Source organism: Capsaspora owczarzaki (genome assembly GCF_000151315.2).
Source record: "Capsaspora owczarzaki ATCC 30864 unplaced genomic scaffold supercont2.6, whole genome shotgun sequence".
NCBI classification, from domain to species: Eukaryota; class Filasterea; order Ministeriida; family Capsasporidae; genus Capsaspora; species Capsaspora owczarzaki.
In genome coordinates, this window is record NW_011887297.1 from 204,297 (window position 1) to 226,774 (window position 22,478).

The following is a 22,478-nucleotide window of genomic DNA, read 5'->3' on the forward strand; positions in this document are numbered from 1 at the left end:
CAGTGCCTCGTAAATAAATGGTACAAGTAATAATGTATTGTGCGAAAGATACAACGCTGGCTGAGCTGAACGTGCAATCTTGCGCGTTGGGATGAAAACGTGTGGTCTTTGTCGGCGCACACCTATCGCGACTGCTTGACCATCTCCAACACGGTATTGGCAATGGTAGACATGGCCTTTGCCGAAACGCTGTTCGGAGCGGCTTTGAAAATGTCAGAACCTGTTTCACACTGCTGTGTCAAGGTCTGCAAAATGCACAAGCGAGCGTGAGTTGACACACAAAAGGCTTCTGTTGAATCAGTTTCCCAAACCATACCGGATCCAGTGGGACCTGTCCAAGGTATGGCAAGTTAAACTCGGTGGCCAGCTTTTGAGCGCCCTTGGAGGAGAAAATGTCAGTGTGCTCCTGTTGCGGCACCGGCAGCCGAATCATTCAAAACAAAAAAGTGCAGTGAGTAGGTGGTACTATTCACAACGTGCTTGGTGCCGGAACGGACAAACTCACCCCACAGCATGGGCAAACATAGCCAGCCATGTTCTCCACGACTCCCAAAATCCGCAAGCCCATTTTGTTGCAAAACGTGATTTCCTTCCGAACTGTGACAAGAGCGCTGTCCTGAGGCGTCGATACGAGCACTGCGCCGTCGGGCTTGGCCTGTTTCAATGCGGACAACACGGTCAAGTGCTCATCGGACGTTCCAGGCGGGGTGTCTATCAAATGAGAAAGACGAGGAAGAGTAGCCGAAGAACAAGAAGAACAAGAACGAGAAAAGAAACGGGGTCAGACTCGGAACAGCAGACTCTTGGCGAGGAGACAGTACTACCATAGCGCATACGCTTCACTTTGAACCAAGGCTACAATGACAAGGGGACTCACCGAATATCAAAAAGTCCAATCGACCCCAGAGCGTATCTTTGAGAAACCGCTTGATGATGCCCGTCTTGCGTGGCCCTCGCCATACAATTCTGTGCGCATCGAACAAGAGCAACCAAGGTTGCACACCGAGTGAGTCATCAAAAAGACACCAGCGCACAGCTCCGCCCAGCACACGCTTACGCAGAGTCGGCGTCTGTCAGCAACGATCCCACCGACATGACCTTAATGTCGTAATGAGGCGATCTGTACGTGCATGCATGGTGTAATGCACAGCACACAAAAGGTGAGTTTGATGGACTGAAAGCATGCACGGCGCGCAAAAAAACGCGTTGAAATCACCACGCACTTGAGTGGCAGCCATCCATATTCCGAGTTGACCACTGGCATGCCTTCCACGCCGAGCAATTTGGGCACGGACGGACCACAGATATCGAGATCCACAATACCAACCTAGTTGAGGTTTGTCGTTAAAAATTGCGGCAAACATACGCGGGTTGGCATGAAATGCGTGTTTGTCTCTCAATCAGCAGCGAAAAAAGGCAGCAGTACCTTGTGTCCAGCTGCCGCCAGAGCCATTGCCAGTGTTGCAGCCACGCTTGACTTTCCGACACCTACAATTTTGCATCGCGATGCGCAACAATGTTGTTGTTCAGGCAAGTGAGTCAAAACAACACGTTCTGGTTTTGGCTGAAAAAGCGAGTTCATCCAACACCACGCGCATCCGCCACCCGTCAACAGCACTGCACGCTGCTCACGAAATGCACTCAAATTCATCACAGCCACAAGCGAACAACGAGTGAGTGAGACAGGCACGCACCGCCTTTGCCAGAGAGCACGATGACCTTGTGCCGAATCGCATTCATGCGGACGTTGATGCCCGCTTGGTCTGGATCGACGCCGCCTGCACAGCGACCACCGCACAAAGCACAGCACGACAACGACAACAACAACAAGTCAGACCACGCAATCAAAAGTGGGATGCGACAAAGTGGAAGGGTTGCGCTTCTCGCTCACCTTGCTGGCTGCAGAGCTCGCGACCGGGACAGCCCTCGCACGCCGAAGCACGGCCCGCCATGCCCTAATCAACCACAGCAAGAGGCAAGAGCATGATGTGCATTTGGGACATGCACTCTCAGTTAGGGACTTGTTTTTCACGATGGACCCGTCTTCAGCGCTCAGAATGAACAGATAGCCCAGACCGTGTCACGACGCAACCCACACACACGACTGTCATGCGACACTGGTATCACAATGATCCGCAATGATCACAGGATGAATGCATGTTCATGATGGGTACCGAATCGGAAGGACACCCCGCAGCAGTCGCAATCTCGTCTTCACCACCAGCCTTTTGCATTCAAAGTGGAAATGGAATGGAAAATTTCTCGAGTGAAATGGAAGAGTGGCGCTGAAAAGCACCGGGAAAGAGAGAGAAAGAGAGAGAGAAAGAGAGAGAAAGAAGAAAAGGGCAAATGAAGGAAGAAGAACAAGAAGTAGAAAAAGAGAAAGAAGATGGAAAATCAAAACAAAGCGAACAACCATCACATCAAAGACAAAACAAAAGAATGTCAAAGCCAGAGATAATAGTACCAGCGACGACAAGACCTCGCGTTGGAGGAGGACAATGTCACTTCATCATGAAGTGTTGCCCAGACGTCTCAAAAAGGAGACAAACCACACACAGGGGGAAAGAGGAAGAAGAGAAAGAAATCAACCGGAAAAAAAAAATCAACAGCGAAAGAAGAGAGCGTCATAAATGACACACTTCCTTCGAAATGGGGGGAAAGACCAATGTACATGAAAGGGAGGCGAAAAAAAGGCGGGGAAAAACAAAAAACAGAAAGCTCCGCTTTTAAAAAGTCGAAACTGCAACAGCTTGAGGCGCCGGCGCAACAATGCCAATCTTGAGCATTTGCTTCAAATCGGTCGCAATCTGCGCGCGAGGATCACTCTGGAGCGGAACGGCGCCAAGAGGCGGGGCAGAGTAGGCGGTCGGCGGATGGAAGCTGAGCGTCGAGGGCAAGGACATGCTCATGGGCTGCTGGTAGCCTTGCTGCTGCGGGTGGTGAAAGTAGGGGTGAGGGGCAGGCGCATACACGTAGTGGGGTGCATACTGAGGGACGGAAACGGGCAGCGAAGGATGCGGCAGATGCGCGCTCGGGGGAGTCGACGAAAGCAGCATGGACGGAGGCACCGAAGTGGCGCGATTGGCACTCTCGCCAAACGAGGGCAGCGGCAGGCTGCTTGGAGCAGGAGCAGCGCCAAAGTTGACGTTGGCATACCGGCCCTCGCCCGGTGGGGAGGACGACGACGGCGAGTGGGAGCGAACTCCCTGTCTCGCAGGCACCGCCATGGCAGGAGTCGCGGCATACTGGACCTGCAGGTGCGGGTACGGCTGCTGCATCTGTTGCTGTGGCGCATCAGACCATGACTTTGGGCGGCGTGCATTCTTTGAAGCCGTTGTTGGCGCCACGAAAACGCCGTCAACAAACGTTCCTTCCGGTTGCTTGGGAGCCCCAGTGGAAGCGCTTGCAACGGGTGTCGGCAGCAGTGCCTGACGCTGTGTTGCAGGTGCAGCAGACATCAGCGGAAGCGAGCCAGGAGGAGGAGCAGCAGCAGCAGCAGCAGGGCTGAGCTTGTCCTTGTGGTTTTGCTGCTTGTTGTTGGGCTGGCGGTTGCTACCGTTGGTGGTAGGACGCGCGGCCGTCGACGATGACATGGACGCATCGGCAACGGACGTGTCGCGCATGGACAGCGCGAGTCCGATCAATGGCTGCTGCGGCTGCTGCGGCTGCTTGTTTGACGACGACTGTGCCTGAAAAGTATGGCAAGAATCGAAAATTGAAAAAAAGCGAAATAATCAGAAATCGAACATCGAAAATAAGAAAATAAGAAAAATAGAAAATAAGAAATCAAACAAAAATCGCTTTGAAACCTTGTTTTTTTGATGACGATTTTTTTCTTTTTTTTTTTTTTTTTTCCCTTCTTTTTCCTTCTTTTTTTGCTTTTCCATCTTCGTCATTGTCCAAATGTTCGTCACTCGAACAGAGCAAAGCAAGGCAACGTCGAACAGCGACGCTTGCAGCTGCATTGAGAGCAGCAACTTGCCTTGGGATTGCGACGGGCGCCGGATGACGCAGCGGAAGCGGAAGACGAAGCAGAAGCAGAAGCAGAAGCAGAAGCGTCTTGTGGGTTTCGACGACGAGTTGCGCCCCGTCCGTTGCCGCTGCTGCTGCTGCTGCCGCCAGCGCTGGAGCCCGTGCTGGTGTTGGCAGCGGGGAGTGCAGTGGGTGCTGCTCCTGCTGCGTGGAGGGACGGCGCCAGGGCAGGCGTTGGCGTCGCGAGTGCAGACGTGGCCATCATTTGCTGATAAAAGTTCAAAAAAAATTGAACAAAAACGAACCAAAACTCAAAAAAAAAAAAGAAACGAAACAAAAAAAAAAAAACAAGTGAGACTTTTTGGAGGTATCCGAATTGGGCCTTTTCAAATCTGGGTTTTCGTGGCGTTGGTGTCATTGGCGTCAAGTAAAAAGAGATTGGAGGGTGAAGAAAATCCCAGAAGGAAAAAAAATTCAAGTTTGGCGGTTTTTGGCTTTCTTGGGCGAGCTGTTTCGGAAATGCTCAAAGTGGGTTTGTTGGAGGTCGATTAGACAGCCGAGACAGAGAGCCATTCGCGCCGAGATGCATCGAACAGATGAGAAATATAATTTATAATAATATTGAGTTGTAATAGAGCGCAGAGAAACACGACTGTGGCCGTTACAAGCCTAGAACGTGAGAGCCGATGAACTTTCGATGGTAGGTGCCGATGTGGAGCATTTCTCTCGCTCATACTTTGTGAAAATGTTGTTTGTTTCATTTTCTATTCGGGGTTGTATTTGCAGGTGTTTTGCAGGACTTTTGACTTTGTGCTCCAAGTTTAGGCGCTCTTCAAAAAAGGCGTCTCAAGGCGACATGCTTCCCCAACTTGACTGCCGAAATTCGAGCTAGCACAACGAGCTCAACACTAAAATTTTCTACATGAAACGGGCATTCCGAAACTCATCAAATCACTGCTCAAACCCTTGTACTTTTCCAACAGCAACCGATTCTTTACAAATCAAAACAAAACTCCAATCCAAAGTCCACTCAACCTTTTTTTTTTTTTTTTTTTTCAAAATGGAGCAGGAAACGTTTGAAGCCGAGCTGAACAAGTATCGCGTCGTCCGCAACAAGGACTACACAAGTAAGCAAAGCCTGGTCGACATCGCGACACTCACTCATTCGTCTGCTTTGATCACTGCGAAAGCGAGTGCGCAGCGAGTGCTTTGCCGCTGGGAGGGTGATTGAGAGCGGGAGTGAGGAGTCGGGTTGGACATTTCAATCCTCACAGTCGCTCGCTCGCTTTACTCACTCACTCACTCAATTACACTCGTTCGATCACTGCACACAGCACAAGAACACATCAAGCCAGCGTCGTTTGCGCCGCCACAGCCACGGACGCCCTCGTCGTCGTCGTCGTCGTCTTCATCCTCGCCCTCATCTTCCTCTGCTGCTGCTGCTGGCAACAAGACGCCCGTGCGAACTGTCACGTACTCGTCCTCGTCTTCCACATCGTCGTCGTCGTCATCGTCGTCCTCGGCGTCGTCAAGTTCGTCGTCGGGCAAGTCCACGTCCGTTGAGAGCGAGCCCGGTCCAGAGATTTCCGTCACCATCAAGCCACTCAAGGGCGACGAGTTCTCACTGAAGGTCTGTCATAGCAGAAAAAAAAAGTTGCTTCGCATGCACTTTACGTATGCACGCAGCACGGCGCACCAAATTCCCCTTGCATTGACTTTTTTTTTTTTTTTTTTTTCGATTGTTTCGATTTGTCTTTTGCACAGATCGCTTGCTCAGAGACCGTGTACGCGCTCAAACTTGCCGCAGAGTCCAAGTGCAGCATCCCTGCTGGCCAACAGCGATTGGTGTTGAAAGGCAAAGCACTTGTTGGTAAGTTTATTGGACTGTGTGCGCCTCGTCGTCATGATGGAAGTTGTCGACCTAAGCTCATCCCCCGAACGGCTCTGTCTTTAGATTCAAACTCTCTGGCGGCCGCCGGCCTAGTTGAAGGCTGCAAATTGCACTTGTTCATCAAGGCAGAGTCTTCATCGGCGCCTGCTTCACCTTCGACGGCCGTTGCTTCGCCGAGCGCAACCCCGCAGCATGTCGCCGTGATTGCTGCCCCATCCAGCCCTGCACCACCAACAGGACCGGTTCAGGATATCATCCTCGCATTGACGCGCTTCCTTGAGCAGCGACGCACCTTGACACCAGAGCAGATTGGCGCGACTGTGCGAACTTTTAAAAAGGATTGTGCCGGCTTCCTCTCCTCGCTCAGCCTGGACGATATCGAGCGATTTGCCAGCTCGATCAATGCGAGCCACTCAAAAGTGTAACGATGGTGTCGCCATTGCCGCCCCCCTCCCCTCTCACCAAATCCCAGTTGAGTTGTTGCAAAAGCATTGTTGCCAGTTTGGTTGCGCCTGGAGCGCAAACAGCACTGGGTTTTTTCTCCCGTTTCGCTTGCACCCCTTCTTGTCCGCCAGCAATGTGAAGCCATGTATTTCTGTTTTGAGCTTTTATTGAGAAGGTGTTGCCTGTTGTGATGCAGGCAAATGTGTCAAACGTCCGACTATTAAACACGATATGGTACATTTTGATTTTGTGCAAAAAAGCAAGGTTTCCAAGCTTCAGCCTTTGTCGCAGACGAGAGATGCTCCAAAAAACATTACTCGCCCGTCTTGATGAGATTTTGCTCGACAAACGGCTCTTGCTGCCGCCATTGCTCTTCGGCCTCAGTTTGCGCGAGCAGAGTCGCATTGTAACTGGCCTGGTTGCTCGCAGCATAATGCTCCTGGTGCTGGCGTTGTTCGCGAAGAATGTTGTCGTGTTCAAGAGCCGCATCCACCGTCTCGGGATCCACTGGAACTTCCTCAATCAGCTCAAGACCCGGGACGCGGTGCCGAATGAACGAGACGACGCGCTCGTACCGAGGATCATTCCGATGCACAGGTTTGCAGACAGTCAAGTGATCGTGATCGGTTTCAATGTACTCTCCGATTCCGATATTGGCGGATTCCGGAGTTACGACCTATAGCAACGAGAAGCAGAAGTATCAGCATATGAGAAACAGAAGTATCAGCATATGCTCAATGGAAAAAAAAGAAGCAAATGTTGACCCCGAAAAAGGCCGGCTCACCGTCATTTGGATCCCGCTCATCAAAACGGTCGGCTTGACCTCATTGAAGCTCAGGCAATCAAACTTTTGTGCAAGCGGCGAGAACTGGCTGGCAAGCTTGGCAAGCTGCGGCGAGCCGGCCTTGAGTTGATTGACTTCGATGGACGGGAACAGAAGGTAACGGGCCTTTGCCGAGTACTCAGCCAAGCTCGATCCTGCGTGCGGGACGCTGAAAAAGACAACGCCTTTCGTATTGTCGACAATGTGCCGCAACTCGGGTCGCTCAGCCGCGTCGACGAGCATCTGCTTGACGAGCAATCCACCCATGGAGTGGCAGACCCAGATGACTGGTCGACCATTGGCACCAATGCATGCTGCATTGAGCTTTTCGAGCATCTGCAACACAGTAGTCCGCGGGGCGGGGGTGTGAGCGTTCATCCGTTCAACATGGGGCGACAGAACGGACAACAGCCGAGTTTACCTCGCCGCTTCGCTGGGAAAGCGAACGTCGCACCGTGTCGGCAGCAATATGCGGGCACCAAGGACTCCAGTCGCTCACGTAAGTATCGTACTCTAGTGTGACAATGCGCACGTTCGGGACATCCTCGGCCAGCCAAAACTACCTCACCAACAAACAGCAAGATGAACAGGAAAACACAAAATTAAAAATAAAAAAAACAAACATCGGCTGCGCTTCGCCAAACGAACGAGCAAGCACGACCTCGGTGGCGCACCTTTGGCCAGCACCGCGAAATTGGCGCGTCTTGCGACGGAGCGGGTGGCAGGCCTTGACGGAAGGTGACAAAAGGCCCGCCCAGCAAGCCATGCACAAAAACGACGTCCGCGTCGGTGTGGGCGACGGTGGAAAACTGCGGATAGAGCAAAAACACGCCATCCTGGTAGACGGGTCGGAGGGCGGGCGTAGGTGAAGGCGTGCTTGAAACGGACGTCTGGAGGACCTCGTGGATGGACGCGGCCATTGCACTGCTCGGAGCTGCGCTTGCCATGCGGGCAGCCGCAAACTCTGCAAGATTGAGGTCGCCTGCGCTGATGGACTCTGCGTTATCAGCAGAGTCAGAAGGAACGCTATCAGCAGCAGCAGCAGCAGCAGCAGCAGCAGCAGCAGCAGCAGCAGCAGCAACATCAGCAGCAGGTGGAGATTGAGACTGCGCATGAAGCGAAGTGAGCGGATCGCCGGCAAGGTTGGCCAGAGCACGCGCAGCGTGTGCTTGAAGATAGAGGTCGTCGGAGCGCAGCCAATCGCCAAAGATGGACAGCCATCCATGGTCAACAAACATGTCGACGGTCGAGGGAGACTTTGACGCATAGCACGTGACATTGGCGACAATACGGGCAACGTCGGTTCGGATGCGAATATCGGGGTGCCGAGCGAGCGAGGCCAGCACCGGCAGACCGCGGCGTTTAATGATGATGGGGTGATTTACAGGATGGGCCGACAGCAGCGCAAGCGCCTTGACGGAAAACAACTCGAGAAGAACGGTGGGCGCGTGGCCAAAGGAGGCCACTGTGCTGTGCGCGTCTTCATGATGCGAGTACATGTACCGGGCGCTCTCCTCCTTTGCCTGGACCAAGGAAGGAATCAGCTGCTCCGAAGCAAGGGACAAGAAGTGATCCAGGCACGGATCGTGGCTGGCCCGGCAATGCAGAAAGAGCGAACGCAACCGCAGACGGACTGCATCGTTAAACGTGTTGTCTGCCGTGATGGGACTCGGCGGGACGGGCACTGCCGTCGGTTTCAAAAGATGTGCAGGGGATTCTGACGCTTTCGTTGGCGGCAGGGGTGTCGAGAGTGCGTCCAGGCCAGATGGCGGGACGACGGGTTTGCTGCTGCTGCTGCTCCGACTTGCCCGATGCTGCAAGGCGCTCAAGAGCAGCTCCGGGATGGGACCAGGCTGTCGCGCGAGGCTAACCAGGATTTGCGTTTCCGTTGCAAGCATGCTCGAGAGTTTGTCTCGCAGAAAGTCTGTGTGGCAAGGTTGTGTTTGAGAGATTGAATGATGCATGGACGAGCAGATTTTAACCTTTGAAGCGTACCATCGGCAGAAGAAAGCACCATTAGTGCATGCGATGCAGCGTGCCGAAGCTGCGGGAACTGACGCGACTGCGCGAGATCGAATATCGTCTCGAAAGCGCCATAATGAAGCGCGAGGCCGGGAAGGGAAGCAGCTGCAATGACGAGGCAAAGGGAACAACAAGTACGCCATGCCACGTGTCAGTCAACAAGTAGGAGGGGTGCAGTGATACAACAAAGAGGAAGAAAAACAATCCAATTGTACCGAAAGCATCCAAGTTGTGCTCTGCAAAGGCGTTCAAGCGCAGCAACGAATGCAGCTGCTGGAGTGGAGTTTGCGCCGAAAGCATGATGACGCGTGTCAAAATGTCGGCCATCGCATGGATGTCATCAATGTCATCTACACGGCGGATGGATCGATTTCATGTCAGCAATCAGCGAGTGCGGATGCAAATTTTGTTTGGAGCCAATGTTGCAGTTTTCAACAATACTCTTACAAAGAGCGGCAAGAGATCGCTCGTCACGCTGCGCAGCTCGGCGTTTCTCCATGATGCGTTCTTCCCATCGCATGTGGTTTGTATATGCCCGCTCTCCGACAATACCGGCACTGTCCACACACACACACACACACATTCGAGTTGTGCGGTTAGTCCACGTCCCAATCTCAGTGCAACCAAAAGAGCTTGAGCGCATTGACGCTCGAAACCTTACACTGTGAGAAACGCGAGCCATCGAACGCGGCGCCACGTCAGACCTGCAGCTCGGGCTTTGCGCGGCTGTTCCGGCAATGACGGCGGCGGTGGGGGTGGTGGCGAGGAAGACCGGACCTGGCCGCTTTCGTCACGCAGCGTGTGGCTGGCCTCACGCGAAGATGAAGCAGTGCTCTTGCTGTAGCCACCGGGGGTCGTGTGGAAGCGGACTGCGTGAGTGGGACGGAGAACAACTCGCGCGCTTTGAAGGAATTGCTGTGTGAGGACGAGTTGCGACGCTGGCCGAGCGATGAGACTCTGCCTCAGCCGGGCACTCATCTGGTAGAGAGCTGGGCTGGCATGCAGCAGCGACCGCGTTGGGTTGGCCAGGGCGCGAACGGGCGCCGGAAGCACCGGCAGCGTCCGCAGTGGTGGGCCGAGTGCACCAAGCATGACTGCGCTTTGGCCAGATTGAGGTCTTATTCGACAAGCGAATGTTGTTTGAAATAGTTATGGATGTGATGCAATATCGATTGGTGGAGAAGGAGCGAGAGCAGAAATGGAGGATTTTGCATCCAAAAACCCAAAAACTAAACGATTGGTCTCCTTTTGGCAGAAGCAGTCCTCGCACCTGCATCAGCCGATAGATGGCGAGGAAATCGAATCTTGCACACCATGACTAGACGCGAGAGACGGTGAGGGGAGCCGATGGCACAGTAAATCACTCAGTCGACCCATAAGCCAAGCCAGCTCGACCGCGGAAAGGGTTGAAATTCACAGCAAACTGCAATTCTGCTCTTGTCGGATGGTTAGCGCCCATCTGTAACTGTAGTTCAGGACATTGAGGGTCACTTGGATGGCGTGCGTGTGAGATCCACTTGAGTAGGTGCTCCAGTGTAGAGGAGCTGCCCGAGCGAAGCTGGCGCATCGCTATCGGCATCCCACCGGAAGGAGGGGTGTCGAGGGCAAAAAGCGGGACTCTGGCCTCCGGGCTGGGGTCATTGCGATAATGAGACTTGAACCGTGTGCAGGCCAGAAATGGAACAGCAAAAAGGGTCCGTGTTCAGCGGTCGCCGGAATACGGCTCTGAGCTGGCTGCACCTACTCAACTTACGCAACATCGTTGGACGGTGCTCCACGACAATCTTCTTTTTATTATTATTATTTTTTTTTTATCTCGCTTTGTTTTGCTTTGCCGTTGTGGGCCATCCAAACAACACGCCTCCGTTTCGCAACACCGCAGATTTTGCTCCAGCAGAGGTAAATTATAACTGTATTGTTTGGTTGGGGGTTGCGGGCTGCGGGTTGTTACACGGGCTTGGAAGAACACCCAGAATGGCCGAAAACCAGGCTCGCGCTCGGGTTTAGCCGGTAAACCTGTGGGTGTGCTGCTGCCATCGGGAAGAGCTCACTGTCGTGACTCTCGGAAGAATGCAAGGAAGAAACGGGCGCCGTGGCGCGGGCGAAAATAGCCTCCAAGGGCGTGCGCGGAATTTCCTCCCGCGCTTGTTGGCACGCGTTCATCCCTTGCCCGCTTGCTCGCGAAGCAATCTCTTGCATCTCGGGCCGGCCGTCAACCGCATCGTCGAACGCATCGCCAGTACCATCACCAGCATCATCATCATCATCATCACCAACAGAGGTGTGGGCCGTGTCGTGCGAGGCGTCAGAGTCGCCGCTGTCAACGCTGCTCAGAGACGACCGTCGCCAACGCGCACCGAGCGTGGTCTGCCAGACTTTCGCCGTCAGGGCATCGACAAGCGGGGCAACGTGCTTATCCCACAGCCTGGCAAGACGGGGCTGGGGCACGGGTGTCCTGGCAGCCGCCAGTTGCTGGGTAGAGGGGAAATCCCTGTCAAAGTTGTCGTCGTTGGCGTTGTTGTTGCTGCTGTTGCTGTTGTTGTTGTTGTTGTTGTTGTCGTCGCTGTTCGGAAGTCCCGTGTACCCAAACAGCTGGGCGGGTGTTCGATTATACCTCAAGTCGATGCGCCCGACAGATGGGATGCATGTCACAATGATGGCTAACACAATCACGAGCGGCAAAATGTCAAACCGCTGGGTAAAGCGATACCACGAATTCGGGTTGTCCGCGTTCGTGCGGTCAGGACTCTCGGGTTCCGGCAGCCCGGTGGTGGTGGTTGGGGCGACGACGATGGTTGTGGCAATTGTGGGGTTGATTGGTAGGTCCAGGGAGCTGTCCGCCATGTGTGGAGGCGGCGACGGCGGTGGGTCTGCGAAAGGCAAACCTTCGCCAACGCCAGCGTTCATCAGCATTAGTGCGGCCAGCATGCAGAGCCAGCCTTCCAGTCGTCGCACTGGTAGTATTCGGCTTCTTGAAGTCGTCATGCTTTGGTGAATCTGGGTCTAGAAGGGGGACAAAAAGACCTTGGTGAGAGTGGACTGCGGGGGAAACAAAAAAGCAAAAAACACAAACCAAAATACTATCCCCCGAAAAAGTTCGTGAAGAATGGTAGTTCACTATGTTCCGGCACCCATGCCCCACCCTCTCCCCCTACAGTAGTTGTCAGACCTTGTGCACATACAAAATACACTGTCATTTGGAAGATTGAGCTCCGTCAGAGAAGGAGGGAGGCCGAAAAGAAGAAGTTTTGGCAATTTGGTTTCACGAAAAATTTGCCACTTTTCAATCAATTCATGCTTTCCACCACCAAAATCACGTCATTCCGCTCCACCCTCTACCCGCACACTGCACAAGTGCTTAGCATCACCTCCAAAACCCAACAAGGCGTGTTTGGTGCCGTTGATGGAGGGAAGGCCGGGCCCTGGGATCATGTGTGTTAACGTGAATGCTCGATGAGAGTACAGCGTCCCTCGGCCCGCCATCGCCGCCCAGATTGGTCTGAAGTACCGAAGAATGTTCAGGTACACTCGTGTGTGCAAGGCGGGCGGCAGGTTTGCAACTAAGCCGAGCTTTGGCTGAAAACTCGAGGTTACTGCCCAATTTTGCCCCCTTTTTCCAGCTCAATTTCAGTCCGGAGAGTCCCCCATTGCCTCTGAGATCGCCGCTTTTACCCTCAAAATGACGACAATGATGTCATCTACAGCTTATGCTCAAAAGGAACTGGGTAGGCGGGGGTTCAAGTACCGAGTCAAGTACGAAAAGTCGCGGTCGCCGAAAATGCGAGCAAAACAAGATTTTTGCTTCGCCAAACGGCATTTGCATTATGCCGCCAAGCAGTGGCTCAACGTCATTTCCTCAGGCGAAACTGCTGTCCGGGTATAGCAACGCATGTGTTCAAACATGTGCGCATGAAACCGGGCAGCTGCTCGACCACAGGGTCGTCCAGCCGCAAGTGAAGTGTGGAAGGGTGGCAAATTGACGATTGTCCAAAAATTTCTCGTTTCGCCGTGTCCCACTTTCGTGAGGTCGGAGACCGCATGAACTCGCTCCCCTATCTGTCCTTTCTCAATGATGAGTTGAAGTACACCCGTTGCACATCACCAGAGGGTAAAAACTTCGTATCCCATCAAACCAATGCGCCCTGGCACAAGAAAGAGGTTGTGACCAGGTGGTTGAAAAACCCCAAAGTCGACGTGCCCGACTAGCCTCCCAACTCCCCCGACCTGTATCATATCGCAAACTCATGTACCATGGTCAGGAAAGAAAACTACCAAGGTGCAGAGACGACGGACCAAGTCGTGGTTCGAGAGTGCTTCCGAAACGTGAGCGACAAAGTGCTCAGTCCAACACATTACATCCGCCTCATCAGCTCTATCTCCGAGAGCATCCATGCATTTTATGATGTGAGTCATGGTTATGTTTGTTATTAAAGTGGTTTGGTTGGATTGAAATGGGTGGAACGGGCGGTTATACCGCAAATTTTGAAAAAATACAGAAAGTTTCAGATTTGTTTCTTCACAAAAATCGCAGTTTTTCTCGCCTCCTCCCTCACATGCACCTTGGAGGAGGCAAATTCTTGATAAAATAGTGTCAGCCACACAGCACCCATCTATTAACAAAGGAGCGGGCTCACGTGGAGGAGGGGAACATGGTGGAATGCCATTCTTCACGAACTTTTTCGGGGGATAGTAAACTATCTGAACAAGAACGGCGCAGGTGAGAAGTCGCATAGTTTTGAGTTTCTCCAACGCTGAGCATACAGTGTACACGTTTGGAATGTTGCAACGACACCCGAGAACTGTACGTGTCAGAAATTGTTGCCAAGCTTTGGAAGCCGATCCAATCAAGCAAGCATCGGTCAACCTTTGCACGAAGGGCACGAGATTTGCCACCCAGAGTCAGGAACGCGCTCTTGTGCACAAATGAGGTCTTGAAGCATACGCGGAAGACCGCCGCTTGCTAGATAGTACCGCAGGTCGACCTGTTCACTCGAAGCTCTAAAGTGTTTACACAAGGCAGTGAGGTGCTCAACCTCGCAAAAAGGCAAGATTGTTCAATAAAGCTGTTAAAGACAAGCGACTACAAATCACAACAAAGCACAATGGTTTTGAGTGGCTTTTGAGTGCATCACTTCATGTTGTACTAGAGGCATCATGGATCTCACCGAGGGCTTGCTGCAGGACATCGAGCGCGGTTGTGGTTGATCTGCAAAGTGCAAAGTCCTGGTTTCCGTTTTCCTTCCCCCAAAAACTGCCCAGTTGAACTTTACTTTCAATTGATGATGATGACATCGATTCTGCCGCTTTTATACCATCCACATCCGAGCACTCATCCGCTCAGTCTTCTACATTAAAACCAAGAACCAACATCAGCAGCAATGGCCGTTCGTACGTTGTTTTTTTTTTGTTCCCTATTCCCAGCCACTCGTCATATTGTTGTCCCAGGCCACCATCTTCTTTGTTCGCATATCTACATGCAAATAGTGCAATGAGGCGAGAGGCGAAGCAGGGTGGGGGGCAGATAGGCAAAGCCAGAACGGAGACTTTGTCGTCCTCCACATGGTTCCTCCTCGTTGCCATTGCTTTTCTGCATCCCCCCCCCTCTCTCGTTGCAGCTTACCACCCTACTCTGATGCGCTTGTGACGATGCTCACCCCTCTAATGTTTTCTCTGATCTGATGCACAGGCGCACAGTTTGAGAGCAGCAACGACATTGGCGTCTTTGCCAAGCTCACCAACTCGTACTGCCTGATCGGCGCCGGTGCTTCCGAGAACTTTTACAGGTTTGTCCCCCCCCCTCGTCTGTCGTCCCTTTTCGTCGTCGTCGTCGTCGTTGTGTTTGCTTTGTGGGGCTGCGGATGGGGTTTGGGAAGCGGCGCGATGTCGTCACTTTGCTGGGCATTCCCATGCTTGCATAACCAGAAGCTTCTTTTTTTTTTTTTTTTTTTTCTCCTTTGTTACCCTTCCTTTTTTCTCGATTTTCCTTCTTTCTGCTTTTCTTCGAAGCAAACACAAAATCAATCAAACGCCATCATTCTGCTGCGACCATTTGAGCAGATTGGATGGACTCTGAAAAAAAAAACAAAAAAACCGTGAATATTCACTCAACTGTGGGCTAAATCTCTTGCTTTCCTCAGTGTCTTTGAGGGCGAACTTGCCGACCGCATTCCCGTTGTCCACACGTCCATCGGCACCGTGCGTATCATCGGTCGCCTGACCTGCGGCAACCGCAACGGTCTGCTCGTCCCTGCCAGCACCACCGACCAGGAGCTCCAGCACATCCGAAACGCCCTCCCTGACAGCGTCGTCATCCAGCGCGTCGAGGAGCGTCTCTCCGCTCTTGGCAACGTTATTGCCTGCAACGACTATGTTGCTCTTGTTCACCCCGATCTCGATCGCGTGAGTGTGCAAGCAAACCTGTGTGGTGACTGATGCAGTTGCTTTTGGTTCTCACTTGCTCTTCTTCTTTCTCCTCCTCCTCCTCCTCCTCCTCCATGGCCAACCTCTTACAGGAAACCGAGGAAATCATCGCCGATACCCTCCAGGTTGAAGTCTTCCGTCAAACAGTCGCTGGCCACGTGCTGGTCGGCAGCTATTGCGCCTTCAGCAACCGAGGCGGTATTGTCCACCCTTACACCAGCGTTCAGGAGCAAGACGAACTTTCGTCGCTCTTGCAAGTTCCTCTTGTGGTAGGTTTTGAGTGAAGAAGCGAGGAGACGTTGACAGCAACAGCAGCAAGCGACATGCTTCTCACACTCGATTCTCTCTCCTCTACTGCTCACAGGCCGGTACCGTCAACCGAGGCAGTGAAGTCATCGGCGCTGGCCTTTGCGTTAACGACTGGAGCGCGTTCTGCGGCCTGGACACCACCAGCACAGAGCTCTCCGTCATTGAGAGCATTTTCAAGCTGCAAGACGCCCAGCCATCAGCGATTGTCAACCAGATGCGTAGCTCTCTTATCGACGGGTATGTTTGCAGCAGGAATGCATCAGGCGGCGCGGGCGGTAGCGTGGAAAGTTTTGCTGGTCTCGCTTTGAAACTCACTTGCGCTTTTCTTGTTTTTTTTTTTTCCTTCTCTTCTTTCTCTCTCTCTCCCTGCAGAATGATGCACCAGTAACGCACTCAAGTTTCGGGGTTATTTTCATTTACATTTTGATGAGCCATTTGATAACGTTTTGCTAGATGTGTGTTGAATACAGATAGTTTATGAGCGATTTTTTTGTTGTGGTTTCCGGGTGAGGGATCTGCAAACTTGCACCCGCTTCAGAAACAACCAAAAGTCGCGTGTCATGCTCGTTAAAAGCATTGCATCCTGTTACGACCTTGCCCGAACATCAACCGAATTACTGCTGGAGCAATGCAACAAGTACCCCCCTTTTGAAGCTCCACCCCCCTCCCATCACCCACTCACATGCACTAGTCATAGGAAGATAGACGACCTACCGTCATATTGAGTTTGAGCGTCTCAGCAATCGCCCGCGCTCCAGCATCACCAATTTGATTCCAGCCCAGACTGTCCGTCCAAGCCTCTGATTCTCGGTAATTGTCCCTCACACTTCACCCCCTCATCCCCACAATACCGACATGCACTCATTCGTGCGTGCGGCGCTTTTCTATTCATTGGTTTGGCCGAATGGGTCGAAACGATTTCTATTCCGGTCGAAGCGAAAGTGACAGTTTTCTATGGTGTTTGAGCGTCTCAACTTCCCGCGCAAAACAATGATGACCCTGTCGCCGAAAGCCGAATCGATGCAGCAGAGCCAGCCATCGAGGCTGACGGAGCCCTCGACATCCGCTACAAGAGCGCCCCAGCTACCCGCGTCTGATGAAGCTACGTTGCTTGATTGGGTTCAGAGCCTTCGCTATTTTCCCATCGACCTCGCGTCGTTCGACAACCGAAATGACCATAAGTGGTATCTGTACTCGCCAATTCCAGACCGTCAAACGGGATGGGCACTGCTAGGTGCTGTGGCTCGTCGAGGCGAAACGGTGCCTCTCCGCGTCGTGTCCAACAAAATGGACTCGTTCAGTCTGGCGGGCAAGTACAAAGACGGCGCGGATATTCGAGTCGTGTTGAGACGCCCCGGTCGGCTGTTTACCTTCTTTCGCGATCGCCACCATCTCATGGCACTCGAGGGCGCGGTCTACTTTCGAGTCGCTGAGGAGGAGCGTGAATTTGGCCGTGTTGCGGTGTACAAGACATGCCTGGCTCTCAACGTGTCTAAAGGCGCAGAAAAAACTCGCTGCCACAACTCTCCGCAGAATGGCCGACTCGTGTGCCATCTTGCTGCACACCAAAGTCAAGAGAAATATATCGGTCAGGTTTTTACTGTGTATGAATAGTCCGAACAGACTTGCCGGGTTGTTGTTAGCTGATTGTGTATCACTGCTTTGACAGGCCTGGCCGATAAGTCTCGTGCTCCTGCTCTCGACTCGCGCGCGGTCGCGAGCGCGTCTGATGTGAAGATCGAGATTCCTACAACCGACTGATACCTTTCTCCAATCTTCCTCCTTCTCAACTCGGCGTCATGTTCACCATTGCAGTGTGCCTCGAAATAAAGAGTCTGTTTCAGTACCAAAAACCCAATCTGGAGCTAAATTTGCTGCGTCAAACCCCTCCTATTCCATGTCCATTTACTGTACAGTTTTTATTTTTCGCACTCTTAATTTTTAACATTCACACAATGCTGAGCACTTTTGCCCGCGTCGCAGTGCAGGCTCCTCGTACGACGATTTGTGCTCTGTGGATGGTTGAACACTCTCCCCGCAAACCCCCTAACCTCATGCTGGATTTTGCACAACAGGCCTCGCCCGCGCCTACAACAGCACGCGCAAGAACCTCCTCATCAACAAGGACACCAAGGTCATCTGCCAAGGCTTCACCGGCAAGCAGGTAACGCAGCAAAGAGCGCGGGATTGAAGCATGCGTCTTCGTAACGGAAGGGGGGCGGCCCTTTTTGCAGCTGGATCCCGAGCAGTGCGGATTCGAGGCGACTCGGCTGCAGTCAGATCAGTGCATCGGCATCATAGAAGGGAGTAGGAGGGAGTGACTAAAGTCAAGTCAGTTGAAGTGAAGTGAAGTGAAGTGAAAGTGTGTTGAAATGTCACGATCTTTTTTTTTTTTTTTTTTTTTGTTTGTTGGTCCTGAAGAGAAATGGGAAGGGGGGAAGGGGGGAGCGCAGCAAGGGGCGCAGATCAACATCTCGTGCTGCATTGACCGAGGTTCTGCCGAAGCGTGGGTCAGCTTTGACTTGGCAACGCTCTCGCTCGGCTTGCCGTTCCATCAGATTGAAAAAAAAAAAAAAAAAAAAGACCATGATCACGTTCAAAGGGCCTTACCGTCTGGCCCTCAGCACAGCACAAAAGCCCAGCGTTTGCAGATCGCTGCATCAATGACGATGAAGATGGACACTGCGCGTGCGTTGGAATTGGAGAAAAAAAAAGTTCGCATCTGCGCACCAGAAATCCCTTCATCATGCGCGCTCTTCCAATCCAATCTCAATCTCAATGCTTTTTTTTTTTTTTTTTGGGCCGCTTCATCTTGACTTGTTGTTTTGCAGGGCACCTTCCACAGTGAGCAGGCACTCCTCTACGGCACCAAGATGGTCGGCGGTGTCTCGCCCGCCAAGGCTGGCCAACAGCACCTCGGCCTGCCCGTCTTCAAGGACGTCAAAGACGCCGTCAAGGCCACTGGCGCGCATGCCACCGTCATCTACGTGCCCCCGCCGTTCGCTGCTGGCGCCATTTTCGAGGCCATCGAGGCCGAGATCCCCCTCGCCGTCTGCATCACCGAGGGCATTCCCCAGCAGGACATGGTCAAGGTCAAGAACGCCCTTCTCAGCCAAAACAAGACCCGCCTGGTCGGCCCCAACTGCCCCGGCATCATCAAGCCCGACGAATGCAAGATCGGCATCATGCCCGGCCATATTCACAAGCGCGGTAACATTGGTATTGTCTCCCGCTCCGGCACCCTCACCTACGAGGCTGTTGCCCAGACCACCGCTGTCGGTCTTGGCCAGTCGCTCTGCGTCGGCATTGGCGGTGACCCCTTCAACGGCACCAACTTTGTTGACTGCCTCGACATTTTCTTGAACGACCCCGAGACCAAGGGTGAGGCGTTTTGAGTTTTGTTTGTTTGTGTGTGGTTGTCCTCTAGGTGCTTTGTGCGTCTGTTCCTTGCACTCACCTCCTTGGGCCTGTTCAATTTTTGGATCTGTTGCGCGACAGGAATCATTCTTATCGGTGAGATTGGTGGCTCTGCTGAGGAGGAGGCTGCTGAATACTTGAAAAACCACAAGATCAAGAAGCCCGTCGTTTCCTTCATTGCTGGCCGCACTGCTCCCCCCGGACGTCGCATGGGTACGCGCTCTCCTTTTTCCTCTGACTATTCGTTGTGTTTTTTTTTTCTTCTTTTGCACACGTGAAACTCACCCTCGCTTTGATTTTTTTTTTTTTTTTTGGCTTGTCTTCCTTCATCAGGCCACGCTGGCGCCATCATTTCTGGCGGCAAGGGCGGTGCTGACGCCAAGATTGCTGCTCTTCACTCGGCCGGTGTTACCGTTGTCGACTCGCCCGCTCAGATGGGCGCCGCGATGGCCAAGGTCATGAAGGCTGCAGGGTTTTAAACAGCGAACAGCAACATAAGAGACGTTTGCGCTCCCACACAGCGTTGGCAGCGTGTTTTTGTCTTGTTCGTGTGTACGCCTTGTTCATCCAAACCATAAAAGTTTATCCTCCTCGTCCTTTCATTCACTCGTTTTTTTTTTTCTTCTTTCGAATACCAAAAACTTCCAACCATGGATATGTCTTCAGATATGCCGATGCCGACGGACATGCCGATGCCCACCGATATGCCGATGCCGATGGGCAACATGACCATGAACATGTACATGCAGGTGAGGTTTCCAGCCTGGGGAGCGCAGAGCGAAGGAAGTAGCAGCAGCAGCTTCAGCAGCATTTTGCCACACGTCTCTCTGCGTTGGTCACGGAGGAAGTGGGGATTTTCAACCGGGCTGTGGGGGCCTGCGGGTGCTTTTATACCGTGGTGCATTTGCACTGTGGCTAGGTCCTGGTAGGGGGGGGGGTTCTGGATTTGGACAAGCGACGGGCGTCACGCGTGCAACCCGCATGAGCGACGGCTTGCTTTTTGGTTCTAGCAGCGGCACCCCGTCTCCTGTCGCTTCGACCAAAACCCAAGATTGGTGCTCGCTGGATTGGATTTTATGCGAGTGCGCGGCGAGGCTCACCGGTGGATGCGGCCGAAGGGCATAGCCAAGACACCTTGTATACTCCGAGCATTGTGCCATTGGGCCATTGATCGTCTTCTCATGTTGGAGATCCAAAAGCAACAACAACAACAACATCAAACAACATAGATACCTACATCGAAGAGAATGACGAAAGCCCAGCACACATTGTTCAACTTTGTTTGCTGGCTGAAACAACATTGCTCACCGATCAAACTCCACACACCCAACAATCCAATGACGCCTTCGCGCAGATGACCTTCTACTGGAGCTCGTCCGTCACGATTCTGTTTGACGAGTGGGCGCCCGCCACGATGGGCGAGTACTTTGGTGCCCTCGTCGCCGTCTTCTTCCTCGGCGTCGCATACGAGCTGACGCGCTTCCTCGCGCACTCGCTGGACAAGTCACTTCTCGCACAGTCGGCCCGTGCTTCCAACGACCACTCGGTCCTGATCGAGAAGCGCCACGTCAACGGCTCGGGCAGCTCCCGCGTCAACTTTGGTCTGTTTGACCAGCTCAAGCGCGCCCTGCTGCACATGATCCAGCTGACTCTGGCCTACTTGCTCATGCTGGTTGTCATGACCTACAACGGCGGTCTCTTTATTGCTGCCATCGTCGGCAGCGGCGTCGGTTTTTTTCTCTTCTCTCGCAGCAAGGTCGTGGATTCAAGCGAGGAGGTCTGCCACTAACGACCCGATTCCGCTCGCTGCTTCCCACGAAGCGGCCCTCGACCTTTCTACTTCTGACCTTGGTGGCGATCGTTGTCACACTGATCCTGATGAATCATCCATGACCCTTGCTACTACTCCTGTCCAGCCAAGTGTTGCTGGCATCCGCACTTTGTCTGTCACACGAGCGTACCAGCCGTTGCGCGACCAAAGCGATCATTTGGATGATCTTGCCAGTGGTGGTGACGATGACCTCTTTGCTGCCACTTCCCCGTCGTGACTTTTGTTGGCTGTTGTGTGATGTTGTGGATGTTTTTTTTTTTTTTGCTTCTTCTTCTTCTTCTTCCCGCCGATGTTACAGTAGTTGCTTTTTTGGTTGTTGTTCTTCCTCTTTGTCGAATGTTTGCTGCAATTCTTTCATTACAGCACTTGGAATTCTCTCGTCTTTGTCTGAAATCCAGCTATAATGTACAGTACTCGCTTTTCAAGTCATTGGTGTTGGTGCCACTGAATCATTGTCCTCTTCCGCTGCTTCTGCGGTCGGATCGACTGGCTGACTTGATGCACCACCTTCTGAGAGTGCATCCGCGTCTATTGGGGGTTTTGAGGTGCCGTGTTTGCCATCGGACGATCGCGACGCGGTCTGAGGTGTAAAGACGAGCTTTCGAGAGGTCGCCGCAATCACAGACGAGCCTAACACGGATGATGGTTGATTAATTTTCAACCCCATACAAAATCACAGATTGATAATCAAGTCAACGATGAGGAACACTGTGCTCGCGAGCAGATGTACTCGAAGGTTGAGTGAGATTGAGCAAAAGGTCAAGCTTTACCATTGTCGTGATCGCTGCGCAGGTTTGCGGTCGGTGCTGTATCAACGACGAGCGTAGTGCCAACGACGTCCTCGAATGCACCAGTGTAGCGCCGTCCATACACGATGAGCGTCGGATTCGCAGTGTGCAGATTCTAACGCACACACACACACACACATGCACTCACAGTTAGCCTCCTTCATTCGAGCGAGCTCCAGCTCGGGGCAGCGAATGTTGCCAAATGAACTCAGGCACCCATCACCATGACAAGTGCAAGGTGGTGAGAATCCAAACCTCAAAGCGCATGTACGGAGTGAGCTCGGCGAGCTCTTCTGCAGAGTCGATGCCGGCAATCTCAACCACAACGTCGGCGGCGAGCGAGCTGTCTGGCATGGCTTGGACACAGTAGGTGTGTTTTATGTGTATGTGTACTGTATGAGTCTATGAGTGTGGAACTCGCGAGCGATTGGAAATTTCAAAAAGACAGGTCCAGAGAGATTAGGAGAAAAGACTGAGAAGAATTGAGAACTGAGAAATTTCAGACTTGAATGCTGTACAGTGGTGATGGAGCACATCCTCGTCGTGTGAGTGCAAACT

General features: G+C 52.7%; 10 protein-coding genes across 10 annotated transcripts; 5 read left to right on the plus strand and 5 right to left on the minus strand.

Moving 5' to 3' along the window:
* Nucleotides 1–18: 18 nt before the first annotated feature.
* On the minus strand, nucleotides 19–2,267 carry CAOG_04035 (cytosolic Fe-S cluster assembling factor nbp35). Its single transcript, XM_004347810.2, has 10 exons — nucleotides 2,175–2,267; nucleotides 1,892–1,955; nucleotides 1,695–1,778; nucleotides 1,427–1,488; nucleotides 1,224–1,327; nucleotides 1,058–1,120; nucleotides 878–966; nucleotides 506–711; nucleotides 317–406; nucleotides 19–245 (listed from the first exon to the last, which is right to left on the minus strand). The coding sequence occupies exons 1-10, from the start codon at nucleotides 2,232–2,234 to the stop codon at nucleotides 123–125; spliced, it is 945 nt and encodes a 314-aa protein (XP_004347860.1). The 5' UTR covers nucleotides 2,235–2,267; the 3' UTR covers nucleotides 19–122.
* Nucleotides 2,268–2,729: 462 nt separating this feature from the next.
* On the minus strand, nucleotides 2,730–4,296 carry CAOG_04036 (hypothetical protein; the record flags this gene model as incomplete). Its single annotated transcript, XM_004347811.2, has 3 exons — nucleotides 3,982–4,296; nucleotides 3,918–3,955; nucleotides 2,730–3,692 (listed from the first exon to the last, which is right to left on the minus strand). Exons 1-3 carry the CDS (start codon nucleotides 4,238–4,240, stop codon nucleotides 2,730–2,732), a joined length of 1,260 nt encoding a protein of 419 aa, XP_004347861.1. The 5' UTR covers nucleotides 4,241–4,296.
* Nucleotides 4,297–5,011: 715 nt separating this feature from the next.
* On the plus strand, nucleotides 5,012–6,548 carry CAOG_04037 (hypothetical protein). Its single transcript, XM_004347812.2, has 4 exons — nucleotides 5,012–5,102; nucleotides 5,310–5,605; nucleotides 5,740–5,845; nucleotides 5,930–6,548. Exons 1-4 carry the CDS (start codon nucleotides 5,036–5,038, stop codon nucleotides 6,289–6,291), a joined length of 831 nt encoding a protein of 276 aa, XP_004347862.1. The 5' UTR covers nucleotides 5,012–5,035; the 3' UTR covers nucleotides 6,292–6,548.
* CAOG_04038 (hypothetical protein) lies at nucleotides 6,459–10,254 on the minus strand. Its single transcript, XM_004347813.2, has 8 exons — nucleotides 9,817–10,254; nucleotides 9,603–9,712; nucleotides 9,371–9,505; nucleotides 9,129–9,260; nucleotides 7,808–9,057; nucleotides 7,555–7,692; nucleotides 7,095–7,469; nucleotides 6,459–6,986 (listed from the first exon to the last, which is right to left on the minus strand). Exons 1-8 carry the CDS (start codon nucleotides 10,245–10,247, stop codon nucleotides 6,624–6,626), a joined length of 2,934 nt encoding a protein of 977 aa, XP_004347863.2. The 5' UTR covers nucleotides 10,248–10,254; the 3' UTR covers nucleotides 6,459–6,623.
* Nucleotides 10,255–10,642: 388 nt separating this feature from the next.
* Nucleotides 10,643–12,140, minus strand: CAOG_04039 (hypothetical protein; the record flags this gene model as incomplete). The annotated part of the gene is made up of 2 exons (XM_004347814.1): nucleotides 10,643–10,724; nucleotides 11,107–12,140. The coding sequence occupies 2 exons, from the start codon at nucleotides 12,138–12,140 to the stop codon at nucleotides 10,643–10,645; spliced, it is 1,116 nt and encodes a 371-aa protein (XP_004347864.1).
* Nucleotides 12,141–14,503: 2,363 nt separating this feature from the next.
* CAOG_04040 (eukaryotic translation initiation factor 6) lies at nucleotides 14,504–16,369 on the plus strand. The gene is made up of 6 exons (XM_004347815.2): nucleotides 14,504–14,543; nucleotides 14,842–14,938; nucleotides 15,293–15,554; nucleotides 15,668–15,844; nucleotides 15,940–16,121; nucleotides 16,257–16,369. The coding sequence occupies exons 1-6, from the start codon at nucleotides 14,534–14,536 to the stop codon at nucleotides 16,270–16,272; spliced, it is 744 nt and encodes a 247-aa protein (XP_004347865.1). The 5' UTR covers nucleotides 14,504–14,533; the 3' UTR covers nucleotides 16,273–16,369.
* Nucleotides 16,370–16,838: 469 nt separating this feature from the next.
* On the plus strand, nucleotides 16,839–17,645 carry CAOG_04041 (hypothetical protein; the record flags this gene model as incomplete). Its single annotated transcript, XM_004347816.1, has 2 exons — nucleotides 16,839–17,472; nucleotides 17,554–17,645. The coding sequence occupies 2 exons, from the start codon at nucleotides 16,839–16,841 to the stop codon at nucleotides 17,643–17,645; spliced, it is 726 nt and encodes a 241-aa protein (XP_004347866.1).
* A 148-nt stretch (nucleotides 17,646–17,793) lies between these two features.
* CAOG_04042 (succinate-CoA ligase) lies at nucleotides 17,794–19,895 on the plus strand. Its single transcript, XM_004347817.2, has 5 exons — nucleotides 17,794–17,879; nucleotides 17,960–18,048; nucleotides 18,716–19,265; nucleotides 19,383–19,514; nucleotides 19,635–19,895. Exons 1-5 carry the CDS (start codon nucleotides 17,840–17,842, stop codon nucleotides 19,778–19,780), a joined length of 957 nt encoding a protein of 318 aa, XP_004347867.1. The 5' UTR covers nucleotides 17,794–17,839; the 3' UTR covers nucleotides 19,781–19,895.
* Nucleotides 19,896–19,911: 16 nt separating this feature from the next.
* Nucleotides 19,912–21,530, plus strand: CAOG_04043 (hypothetical protein). Its single transcript, XM_004347818.2, has 2 exons — nucleotides 19,912–20,050; nucleotides 20,656–21,530. The coding sequence occupies exons 1-2, from the start codon at nucleotides 19,952–19,954 to the stop codon at nucleotides 21,088–21,090; spliced, it is 534 nt and encodes a 177-aa protein (XP_004347868.1). The 5' UTR covers nucleotides 19,912–19,951; the 3' UTR covers nucleotides 21,091–21,530.
* Nucleotides 21,422–22,435, minus strand: CAOG_04044 (hypothetical protein). Its single transcript, XM_004347819.2, has 3 exons — nucleotides 22,176–22,435; nucleotides 21,903–22,035; nucleotides 21,422–21,762 (listed from the first exon to the last, which is right to left on the minus strand). Exons 1-3 carry the CDS (start codon nucleotides 22,272–22,274, stop codon nucleotides 21,554–21,556), a joined length of 441 nt encoding a protein of 146 aa, XP_004347869.1. The 5' UTR covers nucleotides 22,275–22,435; the 3' UTR covers nucleotides 21,422–21,553.
* Nucleotides 22,436–22,478: the final 43 nt, after the last annotated feature.